The 16,617-nt window shown below is 44.8% G+C and overlaps 1 protein-coding gene across 5 annotated transcripts in view; it reads left to right on the forward strand.

The window, feature by feature from the left end:
• MYO1C (myosin IC) overlaps positions 1 to 16,617 on the forward strand; it is a 248,027-nt gene that overhangs the window by 92,962 nt on the left and 138,448 nt on the right. The window contains exon 1 of one of the 5 annotated variants that reach the window (XM_040338397.1): positions 7,574 to 8,073. The exons of 3 other annotated variants lie outside the window; for them this stretch is intronic. Coding sequence is in view for 1 of the 2 variants with exons in the window: in XM_040338395.1 (XP_040194329.1) it covers positions 8,034 to 8,051 (18 nt within the window). In the remaining variant the exon portion in view is untranslated. Of the gene's footprint in view, positions 1 to 7,573; positions 8,074 to 16,617 lie in introns of those variants that run through there. One more of the 5 variants, XM_040338395.1, reaches the window with a different exon arrangement.

Raw genomic sequence — 16,617 nt, forward strand, 5'->3', positions numbered from 1 at the left:
TTAAAGCGGAGTTCCACCTAAAAATGGAACTTCCGCTTAATCCACTCCTTGCCCCCTTACATGCCACATTTGGCATGGAATTTTTTTTTGGGGGGGGGGGGGGGGAGTGGGGGCTTCAGGAGAAGTGGGACTTCCTGTCCCACTTCCTCCTTCCGCCGAGGGGCTGGTAAGGCGAATAGCTTAATCGCCTTATTGCAGCCCCTCCCTGTAGGCGAGCGCCTGTCTAATCGGACGGCGCTGCGACGCTCGCTCAGTGCCGCTCGCGCATGCGCAGTGGGTGCCCGGCCGTGAAGCCGAAAGCTGTCACTGCCGGGTGCCCACACTAGGAATGAAGACGCCGGAACCGTGGAGCAGGTAAGTGTCTGTTTATTAAAAGCCAGAAACTACACTTTTTGTAGCTGCTGACTTTTAATAAACTTAAAAAAAGTCTGGAACACCCCTTTAAAGTGTTACTCAACCCAGAAACCTGCATTCATTATATATGGTCTTCAACAGTACACAGAATTTGGAAATGCAAATGCTTTAGTAAATATAAACTGCTATATACCTTTTCTCATCAGCAGTATAAAGCATTCTTGTGACTTTTTTTTTTTTTAATCAGTATTCGGCCGAGCACTGGTTAAAGCTTTTAGGAGTTTATTTTCATCTGACCTTTTGAGGCTGCATGATCCCTGACTTTTTGTCTGGACAGTGCCGATTGGCCCTGTGCTGATCACATGCACCCTTCAGAGGAAAAAAAAAACCTCTAGCAATACACACCAAACTGAGCACGTGCAGAGTGCCTCCAAGGCTCTGTACTATCAGCAGATGGATTGGGGACTGTGGAAGAAGGGTAGGGTAAGAAGACAAACTTGAAAAGCCTTTTTACACAATGCGGAAGATTAACCCCTTAGGTTCCACAGTAAATATAACAAGCATTCTTTACTGCATATAAAGACTGATTTATTGTGTGTTAAGTAACATTTTAAATAATTTATTATAAAGGCAGCCCTCAAAATGTTTCCACTCGCCTACTAGCATTTGGCGAGTGGATTTAAGCTGGGGGCGAGTGATGACAGGGCTGCATGACCAATCTCCCTCCAATCTACACTTAGAGTCCCGATGAGCTTGGCGGCCGAAGAGGAAAGGTGCATGCTCGGGAAAAGTAGTCTGGTGAGCCGCGCACAGGCAGAGCAGTACACAGATGCTCTCCTTACAATTCTCATTAAGCCATGGGACCTAACAGTATGACCTCTCTGAGCCTGCCCCCCCTCCCCCGACCAATGTAGCTGGAGAGCAGAAAGTAATGAGTGAGGTGGAGGATTGCGAAAATTACCACTCCGGTGCAGCGCTCACTGAAAGTTGCCCTGACATGAGAGTGGCAGCCTTCTAGTTTGTGCAGTTTTCTTCTCCTTGTGCTCTATGTAAGTGTCCAACAGTTTAGCCTGAGCACTGTAAACAGACTGGTCTCAATGTGTGCTGTGCGCTGTCAGTGTGCGCTGTGCTATGGTGTCAATGGCTGTGCAGTTGTGTGGATCTCAGCGCTGGATTGTACTCCCTCCCGCTGTGCTGCACCTCCTCTCCTCACTGCCAGCCTGAATAAAAGGGGTAAGTGGGGACATGCAAGCGTGGAGCCGCACACACAGGCTCCTGATGATGAGATGAATGGGAGAGAGAGAGAGGATAGATGGGAGTTGCAGAGGAGACGGCAAGAGAATGGGGAAGAGACCCAGTGATAGTGCCCTGTCCCTCTGGTCTGCCCCCAGTGCCCTGTCCCTCTGGTCTGCCCCCAGTGCCCTGTCCCTCTGGTCTGCCCCCAGTGCCCTGTCCCTCTGGTCTGCCCCCGGTGCCCTGTCCCATTTTGTTAAAGTTGTTGTTGTTGGTAATATTTAATTTTGTAACTTGATTCTGCATAAAACATTTAACAGTGTCATTCCATGAGATAATCTACAAGGGCGTGTTTGCGGGTGCAATTAGGTGCAGGGCAGTGTATGAATTAGGTGGGGCAACTTTTGGCGAGTAACTCTTGAGGCCTGGCTAGTAGCTCAGGACTTGAAATTTTGAGCCCTGATAAAGGTCTATAGATCAGACTGAAAAAAATAACTGAATTGGAAAGGGGGACAGAGGCATTGGTTCCAATATCGGGACCGTCCCTCCAAATGAGGGGGGGTTGGGAGCTATGGTTCTAGGGCTGTCATCCTTGATTAGTACTTGGTCATTGTTATTGCTATTCAGTAGAATATAAATATACATTTCCTTTGGGGCAATACAGTGGGGGTGTGGAACAAATGCCTACCTGGTAAAATACAGCGGGCCCAGGGCATATTTTTTATTGAAATCTGCTTAAAGGTTCTTTGTTATTGTATAAAAAAAGTTATACTTACCTGCTCTGTGCAAGGTAAGTACACAGAGCGGCTCCTATTCTCCTTTTCTGGGGTCCCCCGGTGGCGCTTCTGGCTCTTCCTCTTCGAGGAGAGATGCTTTCCATAGGGGGCACTGGTGCGGGCGTGCTTTCCGAGGACTCGACCCCGGCTCCCTTGTCACTGGATTTGATTTGACAATGGCTCCTGCTATCAATCTATCCAATGAGGAATTCGAGACAGCGGCTGAAGCTGCTGTGCTCATCCCCGTTGCTGGAACGATCAGGCTCAGATAAGAATAAAAAGGGGGGGGGTCCTCGGGGGGCAGCTACAGTACAGAAGTGGCATGTCAGGGGGTCACCTTCCCTTAAAGTGGAAGTTCCATTTTTGGGTGGAACTCCACTTTATGGTGAAAAACCGTGAGGATTTACATCTCCTTAAGTATCCCTTTTTATTACATTTCACAAAATCTCTAGGGGCTGAACGAGCAGCGTGAAATGTTATATTTATTACATTAAGTAGGAAATATTTTTTTTGACCACAGTGCAACTTTTATTAAACCTTAAATTATAAAAGCAGAGCTTTTTTTCAGACATTGATCTTTATACTGTGCTTGAGATATTTGATAATATGAATGATGTATTGGGAGCAACTGGAGCTGTTCGTATCAGGTAGTGCTAGGGTATGTTCTTCCATCGCATATGTTAAAGCAATCTATAAATGAACATTTTTTTTTTCTTGTATAGAAGTTCACCACCTGTTCTACGTTTTGCATGTACATTTTGTCTTGGTTTGAGATATTGATCATGCAGTGAAATGCTTAAAGCTGCCCTTCAATTTGTAGTTTCTGATTTGGAAAGATCCAATCTGTTCTCTTTGCTGTCCAGTTATTGCAACATCAAACCGCTTTGAACTGGCAATGCATTTTAACTTTTCACTTCTTGAATCTAAGGCCCCTTTCACACTAGGCGGACTCCGTCTCTGTGGGAGATCTCTCCGCTGAGCCGGCGGATGACAAGTCCCTCTCTGCTCACTGAGTTGGGAGGGGCTTGTGCAGCACCGCTAACTCCTATGGAGAGATCTAACGAAAACAGACAGTATGTCCGTTTTCATCAGATCTCACCTGATCCGATCGCCATTCATATGATTTTATCGGGTCGGATGTCAGCGGACATGTCTCCGCTGGCATCCGACGATGCATGGAGCGGCCGTTCAGGTTCGCCGACAAATATGACAGGCGGACCTGAACGGTCCGACCACGTGAAAGGGGCCTAAGGCTTCATGTACACTACAGCTTTTTTTTTTTTGCCAAAGCTCCTAAACTCCACCCTATAAAAGCCTATGGGCCAGATTTTTGTAGAACGGCGTATCTTTGCGGCGGCGTAACGTATCCAATTTACGTTACGCCTCCGCAACTTAGACGGGCAAGTGCTGTATTCTCAAAGCACTTGCTCCGTAAGTTGCGACGGCGTATCGTAAATCGTCCGGCGTAAGCCCGCCTAATTTAAATGTTGAACAGGGGGGCGTGTTTTATGTTAATGTGCTGTGACCCGACGTGATTGACGTTTTGCACTTACAGCTTACGGTTTTGCACCAGTGTGCTTTGCGGCAAGGACGTATTGGTTTTGACGTGTACGTAAATGACGTCCAGCCCCATTCACGGACGACTTGCGCAAACGATGTAACTTTTTCAAATTTCGACGCGGGAACGACGGCCATACTTAACATTGGTACGCCGCACTTACGCCACCATATAGCAGGGGTAACTATACGCTGGGAAAAGCCTAACGTAAACGGCGTAAATGTACTGCGTCGGCCGGGCGTACGTTCGGGAATTCGCGTATCTAGGTAATTTGCATACTTGGCGAGGAATTCGACGGAAGCGCCACCTAGTAGCCAGCGTAAATATGCATTTATGATACGACGGTGTAATACAGTTACGCCAGTCAGATCAAGGGGAAATCTATGCGTAACTGATTCTAAGAATCAGGCGCATAGATACGACCGCGCAGCGCAGAGATACGACGGCGTACCTGGAGATACGCCGTCGTATCTCCACTGAGAATCCGGGCCTATGTGTCCATGTACACATAGGCTTTTAGGATAGTTTAGGAGCTGTTAAACACACAATAGTAAAATCAGTTTGTATATGCAGTAAAGCACGCTTGTACTCGCGGTGGAACCTAAGGCATTAATCCTCTGCATTATGTAAAAAGGCCGTTTCATCCTGTCTTCTCTGATCCTCTCCTCTAGGGTTGTCCCGATACCACTTTTTTAGGACCGAGTACAAGTACCGATAATTTTTTTTATGTACTCGTCGATACCGAAACTTTTTTTAAATATGTCCCAACAACAAATGCAACCATGTCCCCCCCCCCCCCACAAATGCAGCCATGTTCCCCCCCCCCCCACAAATGCAGCCATGTCCCCCCCCCCACAAATGCAGCCATGTCCCCCCCCCCACAAATGCAGCCATGTCCCCCCCCCACAAATGCAGCCATGTCCCCCCCCACAAATGCAGCCATGTCCCCCCCCCCCCCCACAAATGCAGCCATGTCCCCCCCCCCCACAAATGCAGCCATGTCCCCCCCCCCCACAAATGCAGCCATGTCCCCCCCCCCCATATATGCAGCCATGTCCCCCCCCCCCACATATATGCAGCCATGTCCCCCCCATCATATATGCAGCCATGTCCCCAAACATATGCAGCCATGTTCCCCATACCTAATGATGATGCCGCCGCCGCCACGTTAATCACCGTGCGGCGAACATTACAGGCAGCTTTCGTTTGAATAGCTGTTTTCCCTGCCACGCCGTGTAAAGGACACTCCCCCTTGCTCGGGATTGGACAGATCCGCCCAAGGGGGAGTGTCTATACACGGCGCGGCGGGCAAAACAGCTATTCAAACTAAAGGTGCCTGTAATGTTCGCCGCACGGTGATTAACTCGGCAGCGGCGGATTTGCGATATACAGCGGGGGGGGGGGGAAGTATATTATTTAGGCATCGGGGGTATTTGCGGGAGTACAAGTACTCCCGCAAATACTAGGTATCGGTACCGATACTGGTATCGGTATCGGAACAACCCTACTCTCCTCCTTCCACTGTCCTTGGGAGAGTGCATGTGATCTGCACAGGGCCAATTGGCACTGTCCAGAAACGCAGTCTGGGGTCCTGTAGCCTCATAGGACAGTCGGGGGAGAATTAAAACTCCTCCTACAAGCTTTAACCAAACACTGATAAGTCACAAGACTGCTCTGTTGATGAAAAAAGGTATTTAGCAGTTTATATTTATGAAAATAATTGCATTTCCATGTTCTGTGTACTGTGGGAGACCAGATATAGTAAATGCTGGGTCCTGGGTTTAGTGACTCTTTAATACTTCTGAGATTACTATAGGCAATAGAATACTATTTTAAGCAGGGCGGGACATAAATGGAACTCTGGGCACAAAATATATTTAACTAGTTCCGGTCTGGGCCGATTATGACATGTAAAAATCAGTAATTTTTTTGCTAGAGAATTAGAATCTACCAATCGGAACAAAGTGCTGGGTGTTGCATATATTGAAAAAATACTTGAACCACTTGCCCTCCAGAAGATTTACCCCCCCCCCCGCCGACTAGGCCATTTCTTGCGATACGGCAATGCGTGACTTTAACAGACAATTTGCGCTGTCATGCAACACTGTACCCGTGATCCCTGTATAACCACTTCAACCTTTGGCAGTTTAAAAATGGGAAGTGATTGAATATAAAAAATATGCATCGATCAGCCATAGCTTTTTGACCAAATGACAGGTCAAAGGGTAACATTTTGTAAGGGGGGGGGGGGGGAACCGACATAAATATATAACATATACAATTGTGACACAAGTTATTTTGCAATGCAATGTTATTAAAAATTGCCTTTCCTTTTCAATCTACAGCTCTGTAACTTTTTATAAATGCAATATGGCTACCTGGAAGTGTTCAGTACACAGAATGTGTACAGAACGCCCTCCAGAAACATAATTTCTTGCTTGTGTGATTGGCCAACTGATTTTCCCAGAAGTCTGCAGTAAGATACAAGTCAGATTTTAGGCATCCCCTGCAACAAAAATGTCAGTTTTGGTGAGATGCTCCCAGTAGGAAATCACGTCTAAAGGGATGCAGGCCCAGCAGCTTTCCTCATTAGAGCCCTGTAAGCGGGCAGCTGATTGAGTATTATGAAACCACTCACATTAGATAGACTTACCGCATGGACACAAACACAGGGATTTCTTCAGAATAACAAAAGGTAGGAATCTGCAACAAAGCTTGTTAAAATCCTTGCAATTGTAGCGCAACCCCCTCAGGGGTCGCTGGTGTACTTTTAGCGCTAAAGCCCCTGAAAAATGCCTCCAGTGTGAAAGGGGTCTAAGGCCGCTTTCACACCGCTGCGTCGGCAGTAAACCAAAGTTTTTGCGGAGTTATTCGGCCGCTAGCAGGGCGATTTTAACCCACGCTAGTGGCCGAGAAATGGTTAAAACCACCTGCGGCTGTGCTGCCCATTCATTTCAAGCGGTATACACAGTGCTCCTTCATCTCTCCAAAGATGCTGCTAGCAGGACTTTTTTTAGCAACCTGCCAGCGCACCGCTCCAGTATGAAAGCCCTCTGGCTTTTTCACTGGAGTGAAAGAAGCGTCTCTTTTAGGGAGCTTTGCAGGTGATATTTTTAGCATTATAGCGCCCTTAAAAGTGCCTCAGTGTGAAAGGGGTCTAAGTTAAGTGTAAGGAGCCTTGAGTGGAGATGCATGCACATGAAGCCATTTATTTATTTTTTATTTAAATTTTTTAAATGCCTCTGTACACCTGTTTGCCAGCCCCCTTGGAATGTGTGAAGCTGTGGCATTTGGGCAATTAGGAATTTAAATTTTGCATTCTTTCAGAATGTTCAGATGCAAATATTTGAAACGATTATAGTTCTTTTTTTCAGTTGGATATCTGAACAACAATTTAGATTAGATTATTCATTTAGATGAGGAAAATGTGGCATTTGCACAAGGAATGTTTTGTGTACAGAGGTTTTCCTTTGTTCCTCTTTACACCTGACTTCTTCACCTACGTGTTTTTTCTGGGATGTGCTGTGTAATCTGAAGTCTTTTACAGCAAAGAGAAATGTGCAGCAGCACGCTGGAACTGGTGGAGTGAGAGGCCACAAATCACAAGCTCTCATTCCCTGCCTTGTGTGTTGTGTTTATTAGGTTTGGGCTGCAGCCCAAGATTCCCAGCCCTTTTTTTTTTTTTTTTATATTCCTCCTTTTCATTCCTGTCTTTCTCCGCCAGTGACGCCTGAACTTGGTCTGGAAGCACATTTTAGCTCTAATTTTTTCCCCTCTGGGAATTGGGGGAAAAAAAGCCTGTATAATGCTTCTTATATGTGCTCCTCTCGCATAGCCATCAGGCAGGACTGCAGTTTTGCTTTGGATTTAGCTCCTGTAGAAATGCAGTAAATCTATTTATTTTTTGCCGATCCAGAAAGCTAGATGACCGAAGAATGTGTTTTTCTCCCTATTTAAGTCTGCATTGTAACTTCTGGTTGTACTGATGCAGTATTACAGGATTTGACAAAGTGAAAGTTTTACCTGGGAACTGGGCTGCTGGCTGCAGCGCTTCCAAGCTTTTTCTCTTTTTTTTTTCTTCTCCTTGCCGTTTGGAGTCCCCGACAGTAACCATGAAGTACAGAGCAGCGGTAAGCTTCTTGCTGGGTTCAGGTGGGAAACTTCTATATTTTTGCAGTTGAATAATTTATCAATGTTTTAATATACAATAACTTTAAGTATTTCAGAAGAGAGACAAAAGGCAACACCAGAACATGGCAAAGGAGAGGGAGGGGAAAAAAGGGTGTATTCCAGATGTATACAGGAATACAAAGTTGATTTATCAGTGTTTGGGGTGGCTGAGTACCATGTGCCTATATAGACACAAGCTTTATATAGCCAACTTCACAAACTCTGTTTCGATAATTGTATATGCTTTTTTATGCTCTAGTGCAGCGACTCCCAACCTCAAAGTACACCCATCAGGTCATGTTTTCAGGATTTCCCTCACCTTGGTAAGGTGCTTTAAGTCGGTGTCGGTGGCTTGGTATGTATGAGGTGTTGGAGATAATCGAGGACTGTGGTTGGGAGTCACGATCTATCTCAACCCTTTTTTTGAACCGACACTAAAATAAGACAGTTTAAGGTGACTAGTAAGCAGATCAGTATAGCTTGAGAAACCACACAGTTGGAATGTTTTTGCAAGTGCTGTCATTTTATTAGCAGCTCTGAGAAAGAATAGAGGGCCTGCAGGATGGACACTGTACGGCAGTGGTTCTCAACCTCCGTCCTCAAGTACCCCCAACGGGCCATGTTTTCAGGATTTCCTTTACTTTGTACAGCTGCTTTAAATCAATATCCGGGAAGTTCTCAAAACATGGCCAGTTGGGGGTACTTGAGGACTGAGGTTGAGAACCACTGGTGTATGATATAGATGGATGTGGTGTTTGCTTATTGCACAGGTTAAAAAAAGTGAAAAAATTTACAAAGCCCAAGTACACATCTGGCTTCTAACTTATTTTGCTATCCTTTTGTTTTCTTTTCTGAAAGTATAAAAAAAAAAGAGACCCACTGCTTTCCAGAACAGAATAGCTTTGAAACCCTTTAATTTGTTCCTTGGCTTGGTAGAATTGAAGGTATGACAGAAACCTTTGAAATCCCATTCCTATTCGCTTATCTGTGCATGAAGGATTTATGTATTCAGGTAACATTTTAGTGTGCGAGTTATAACTACAATGCAAATGTTGCAAGTTACCTTAGATTGTAAGCTCCTTGAGGGTAGGGAATGATGTGAATGTACAATGTATATGTAAAGTGCTGCGTAAATTAACAGCGCTATAGAAGTACCTAAATAATAATAAACCCAGGTACCTTGCATTCACTATATCTGGCCTCCCACGGTACACAGAACATGGAAATGCAATTATTTTACCAAATATAAACTGCTAAATACCTTTTCTCATCAGTAGTATACAGATAAAAATCGAATATCGTGCAAAACTTCATTTATTTCACTAATGCAACTTAAAAGGTGAAACTAATATGAGATGGACTCATTGCATGCAAAGCAAGATAATTCAAGCCGTGATTTGTCAGAATTGTGATGAATATGGCTTACAGCTCATGAAAACCCCAAATCCACAATCTCAGAAAATTAGAATATTACATGCAATCAATAAAACAAGGATTGTACATAGAACAATATCGGACCTCTGAAAAGTATAAGCATGCATATGTACTCAGTACTTGGTTTGGGCAGCTTTTGCAACAATTGCTGCCTCAATGCGGCGTGGCATGGAAGCCATCAGCCGGTGGCACTCCTGAGGTGTTACGGAAGACCAGGATGCTTCAATAGCGGCCTTCAGCTCTTCTGCATTGTTCGGTCTCATGTCTCTCATTGTTCTCTTGGCAATGCCCCATAGATTCTCTATTGGGTTCAGGTCAGGCAAGTTTGATGGCCACTCAAGCACAGTAATCCCACGGTCATTGAACCAGGTTTTGGTGCTTTTGGCAGTGTGGGGGAGGTGCCAAGTCCTGCTGGAAAATGAAGTCCGCATCCCAATAGAGCCTGTCTGCTGAAGGAAGCATGAAGTGCTCCAAAATCTCCTGGTAGACGGCTGCGTTGACCCTGAACTTAATGAAGCACAGTGGACCAACACCAGCAGATGACATGGCTCCCCAAATCAACACAAACTGTGTAAACTTCACACTGGACGTCGAGCATCTTGCAGTGTGTGCCTCTCCATTCTTCCTCCATACTCTGGCTCCTTGGTTTCCAAATGAGATGCAAAATTTACTCCCATCAGAAAAGAGGACTTTGGACCACCGAGCAACAGACCAGGTCTGTTATTCTTTAGCCAGGTAAGACGCTTCTGACATTGTTTGTTGTTCAGGAGTGGCTTGACAAGAGGAATACGACATTTGAAGCCCATGTCCAGGATCCGTCTGTGTGTGGTGACTCTTGATGCACTGACTCCAGCCTCAGTCCACTCCTTGTGAAAGTCCCCAACACTTTTCAACGGCCTTTTCCTGACAATCCTCTCCAGGCTGCAGTCATCCCTGCTGCTTGTGCACCTTTTTCTTCCACACTTTTCCCTTCCACATAACTTTCTATTAATGTGCTTTGATACAGCACTTTGAGGACATCCAACTTATTTTGCAATTACCTTTTTGAGGCTTTCCCTCGTTATGGAGGGTGTCAATGATGGTTTTCTGTACAACTGTCAGGTCAGCAGTCTTTCCTATTATTGTGATTCCTACTGAACCAGACTGAGGCTGGGTTCACACTTGTCCGACAAACGGTCCTACATTGGGAGCCTCATGTAGCATGACGTGTGAAAATCAATGTTTCCCTATGAGAGCTGTCTTAACTGGTCCTACACAAGTCGGTCCGACTTTGAAAATGCTCCCTGTACTACTTTTGGTCCTACATTGATCCTACTTCAGCCCATTGAATATCATTGAAGTCGGACCAAAGTAGTAGTATCCTGTTCATGAAAGTAGGATGGATGTAGGACCAATGTAGCAGAGCAAAGTAGGATGAAAGTAGTGTAGTAGTGTGAACCCAGCCTTAGGGACCATTTAAAGGCTCAGGAACCCTTTGCAGGTGTTGTGGCTTAATTGGCCGATTAAAGTGGGGCACTTTGAGCCTAGAATATTGCACCTTTTCACAATATTCAAATTTTCTGAGACTGTGGATTTGGGGTTTTCATGAGCTGTAAGCCATAATCCTCACAATTATGACAAATCACGGCTTGAACGATATTGCTTTGCATGTAATGAGTCAATCTCATATATTAGTTTCACCTTTTATGTTGCATTAGTGAAATTAACTTTTGCACGATATTCACATTTTTCAAGTCTTGTGACTTTTATCAGTCAAGTCAAGCACTGGTTAAAGCTTGTAGGAGTGTTCGGATTGTCCTATGAGGCTGCAGGACCCCTGACCTGTCTGGACAGTGCTGATTGTCCCTGTGCTGATCACTTGCAATCTCCCAAAGGGGAAAAAAACTCTCTAGCAATACACACCAAACTGAGCATTTGCAGCCTGATTCCATTGACTGTGTTATCAGGAAATTATTAGGGGACAGTAGAAGGGGTGGAGGATCTGTGCATACAGGATCAAACAGCCTTTTTACACAATAAACAGGCTTAACCCATTCAGTTCCACATTGCATATACCAAACATGCTTTACTGCATATACAGACTGAATTTACTGTAGTGGGTTTAGTAACACTATTAGCATTTGCTCAATTTGTGTTATTTTCTATGCTTATACAATTCAGTTATGATGCCAAGTATTTTGTGCAATTACTGGGTACATTAGGGAACTGCAAAATTGCCATCGGTAATGATCAAAATAAAATCCTCTCTTGATTGATCTAGACTGATCGAGTAGAGCAAATACAGGTCGTTGGTTTACTGCCCTGTGTGTATAATTCTCACTGCCCGCTTAATGTATTGGTTGGTTCGACCAGCTTAACTAGGTCTTCCTTACAAATATGCAGTATTTTATTAATCATTGTAAGATTTGCAAGTTGGAAGGCTTTATCCTTGGTAATTTTCTTTCCAGTACAGCTAAGCATGCCATGTTTCTCTTTTGCCGTATACAATATATTGGTGTTTGTTAAATATTACAAAATCAGAACCTGTGAATTAAAGCGGGGGTTCACCCTATAAACAAGAAAAAATTTTTTTTTCTTCTAGCATAAAATCAGGCATTGTAGCGCGAGCTACAGTATGCCTGTCTCAAATTTTTTATCCCTGTACTCACTGTGTAATCGTACATAGACGATTCCGACTGCCCACGGGGAATGGGCGTTCCAATCCAGACGGAAGGTGATTGACGGCTGGCTCTGGCGCGTCACGCTTCTCCGGAAATAGCCGAAATAGGCTTGGCTCTTCACGGCGCCTGCGCATAGCCTGTGCGCAGGCACCGTGAAGAGCCGAGACCTACTCCGGCTGTCTTCGGGGAGCGTGACGTGCCAGAGCCGGCCGTCAATCATCCTCCCTCTCCATAGGCACTCCCATTCCCCGCGGGAGTCGGAATCTATAATGTACCAGTACACTGTGAGTACGGGGATAAAAAATTCGAGACAGGCATACTGTAGCTCGCGCTACAATGCCTGATTTTATGGTACAATGTTGACACTGAGGGTGAACTACCGCTTTAAATGCGATTTGCTAAGCATCTTGGGAAAATAGGTTATTTGCATCATCCGTAGAGGTAAGGGTCCTCCACACATACTGGGACGACTTCTTCTGTGTCCTGTTTGTTTGTATGTATGTACAGTTTTTATGTCGCTTTGGATGTCTTATATTTTTTGACCTTGTTGCTACCTTCCCCCTTTTAATCCATTTTCCACATTTCTTTGGATGACTTCCCATTAATTTAGGCTCGGTGCCTGTTGAGCTTTTCGGATCCCATGAAATTGTGGTCGTCTTTCTCATATCCTATTTATATTTAGACCCACAGTGCTTTTCTGTCCCCTGAGATGGCCAAATTTCATCACTTTCATCCCAAATCCTGCCTTTTGGAAAAAAAAGAAAAAGAAAATTTGAATATTACTTTGCGTGTAGTAAAAAATGGGATGATGTGAAAAATGTAGCTTTTTTCCTGTAATAACCAAACAGAATCTTGTTCCAGTTGGCATTAGCAGAATAGTAGCATCTTTAAAAAAGCAGCAGATAGTTTTGTCTTCTAGCATTTCGGCTCTACAGTCTCTGGTGCAGTTTTCACATAGGACACTATGTTCATGGACTTTGTAGGTTCTTACTGTACCAAGGTTTTCTTCAAGTGGTCCAGCTTCCTCCCAAAGACAATACTGTCTTTGGGAGGAAATTTTGAATATCTGTGTGCATTAGTTTGGTGGACCTGTAGATGTAGACTTTTTTTTTTTTTTTTTTTCTTTTCTTTTCTTTAACCACTTCCCGCCCGGCCTATGGCCGATTTACGTCCGGGAAGTGGTTATGAAATCCTGACAGGACGTTCTAGAACGTCCTGCAGGATTTCATGCCGCGCGCGCCCGTGGGGGCGCGCATCGCGGCGATCGGTGATGCGGGGTGTCAGTCTGACACCCTGCATCTCCGATCTCGGTAAAGAGCCTCCGGCGGAGACTCTTTACCACGTGATCAGCCGTGTCCAACCACGGCTGATCACGATGTAAACAGGAAGAGCCGCCGATGGCTCTTCCTCACTCGCGTCTGACAGACGCGAGTAGAGGATAGCCGATCGGCGGCTCTCCTGACAGGGGGGGTTCGCGCTGATTGTTTATCAGCGCAGCCCCCCCTCGGATCGCCACACTGGACCACCAGGGATGCCCACCCTGGAGCACCAGGGTGGGCAAAAAAAAAAAAAGACAGAAAAAAAAAAAAGTCTAAAAAATAAATAAAAAAAAAACATAAAGAAAAAAGATGCCAGTCAGTGCCCACAAATGGGCACTGACTGGCAACAATCAGTGCTGCCACCCCAGTGTCCATCAGCGCCACCCCAGTGTCCATCAGCGCCACCCCAGTGTCCATCAGCGCCACCCCAGTGTCCATCAGTGCCACCCCACAGTGCCCATCCATGCCCAGTGCCCACCTAGCAGTGCCCATCTGTGCCACCCATAAGTATCCATCAGTGCCGCCCATGAGTGCCCATCTGTGCCGCCTATGTGTGCCCATCAGTGCCGCCCATGAGTGCCCATCAGTGCCGCCTATGTGTGCCCATCAGTGCCGCCTATGTGTGCCCATCAGTGCCGCCTATGTGTGCCCATCAGTGCCGCCTATGTGTGCCCATCAGTGCCGCCTATGTGTGCCCATCAGTGCCGCCTATGTGTGCCCATCAGTGTCGCATACCAGCGCCGCCAATCAGTGCCACCTCATCTGTGCCCGTCAGTACTACCTCATCGATGTCCATCAGTGCCATCTCATCGGTGCCCATAATTGAAAGAGAAAACTTATTTACAAAAAAATTAACAGAAAAAAATAAAAACGTAATATTTTTTCCAAATTTTCAGCCTTTTTTTAGTTGTTGCGCAAAAAAAAAAAATCGCAGAGGTGATCAAATACCACCAAAAGAAAGCTCTATTTGTGGGGAAAAAAGGACGCCAATTTTGTTTGGGTACAGTGTAGCATGACCGCGCAATTGCCATTCAAAGTGCGACAGTGCTGAAAGCTGAAAATTGGCTTGGGCGGGAAGCTGCGCAAGTACCTGGTATGGAAGTGGTTAAATATAATTTCTGCACCTGAAAAGGTTATCGGTAATATACGATTTGCAGATTTTTAACAAATACTTTTTGGTGGTTATTCCACCTCTGCTGTACACCCCGTGTTCTGTGCATGACCATACACTGTGTTTATGGCTTTTTGTCAGTTGCATTTTATGAGTACCCACTTTTATACAAAAAAAATCATAAAATTATCTCTGGTAATGCACTAGGTGTGCGCGCCTTTGATTTCTGTTTTTCTTGCACCTCTGCTGTATGTTAAAATGTTAACATGAGGAAGGTAATGAAAAAGGGTTTTAGCATTTTACTTAGTGATTTGTAAACAGTCACCTTGTAAAACAACCCATTCAATTTTTAAAATGGATATAAAAAGCAAAACATTTTTTGTATAGATTTAAAAATGATTAGCACTCCGCCAGCCCCCCTTAAATGTTTACCTTGCTCCTCTTTTCGAGCTAGCACTGCCCATCTGCAGCAGTGTTGCACGCTTTCTCTCCCTTTTCTCACTGGACACAGAGGCAGAGATTGACCTCAAATCCTGTGAGGAGGAGTAGGGGCCAAGCCACGCTGTGTGTCTCTATGGATGCACACAGCCTGCTTGGAAGTGTGCCCCCATAGTACACAGCTTGCTATGGGCGGCACTCAGAAGAGTGGCTAATGGTTGAACCCATAAGAGGTGGTAAGGGGCTACTCTGTGCAATACCCTTGCACAGAGCAGGTAAGAATAACATTTGCACGTAGCCAAAAAACACTGAAAATACATTGCTATTAAGCAACTGAACCATACATAGAATGGGCATGCAGTATTACAGCCATTTAAGTCATAGGCTGGCAGCCTATTAATGCTGATGGTCTATATAGTATACAGTAACTAACCCCTGTATATACATGGATGATAAAAAATGCTGTATAGCAACGTAATCCATTGTATATAGTCAAAGATATTTTGCCTGCTCTACAAGGTCTCTTTAAACAGCTTGCTTTTAAGGCGACATTGATTTTTCGCTGCATATGCTTTGTCACCTCTTTAATACAGCTTTTCACCTTGTTACAACATGTAGTCCTAGAAGTGCAAAGGATATTAAAAGCAAGATGACTTAAGGCAGTGTTTCTGATGAAAGAGCCGTGCGTCCCTTGGGATGAATGAGATCTCTCTGGTCTGGTGTTGGTCTCCTGAGGAAATGTAACAACCTTTTGGAAATCTTGTTCTGCTCAGTGTACGGTTATCAACATAAGGTACAGAAGGAAAGGTTAGTCTTTTAAGACATGGATGCCAAAGGATTTTGGTCACTGGTGCGGGAAAAAAAAAGCCACCTTGATTCCAAAAGGTTACCACCTCTCTCAACATGAAGACATGTCTTCATCATCTCCTACTTCTGAGGATGAGGATGAACTTGCAGGTTGTTCATCAGCTACTCAGATACAAGTCATTGTCACAATGGAACCTGAGGTAACGCTTTAAGACTCTAACAAGATAAGCATTGGCTTATTGTATTGATTACTGCAGCCAGTTTGCTTCTTGCAACGATATATGTGTACATGGAAAGCTGGTTTGTTCACTGTTGGCAATATTCAGTCAGGTTGACAAGACCTGTCAGCCTCAATTAACCTGGGTCCTAAAATATAATTGTAGAGCAGTTGGTTATCCCAAGGTAGTAGTAAGCAGTAAGTGGTTTTATTTGCCCCTTACTGTGCGAGAACTACTGATCAATAGCTGTGACTGGTAGAAACAAATTATAATGTTAGATAATACTGTGGTGTTGTGATTTTGTGAACAGTGCTTTGTATCGTGTTAGCCAGTAGACAAAGCATTTCCAGTAGGCGAGACAAACAGGAGAAATTTCTACAAGAGCAGGCATGTAACTGATCAGCACAATGGAGGTCCATCACTGCATAATGCATTATTGTGCTTTTCTTAAAGGTGATCAGTGACAGTTGTGGACTGAAGAGGACTATTGTACAGGAAGAGGACTGTGCTAGGGCCATTAGATTGTGAGCTCCTTCAAC

Source organism: Rana temporaria, chromosome 2 (assembly GCF_905171775.1).
Source record: "Rana temporaria chromosome 2, aRanTem1.1, whole genome shotgun sequence".
Lineage (NCBI taxonomy): Eukaryota > Metazoa > Chordata > Amphibia > Anura > Ranidae > Rana > Rana temporaria.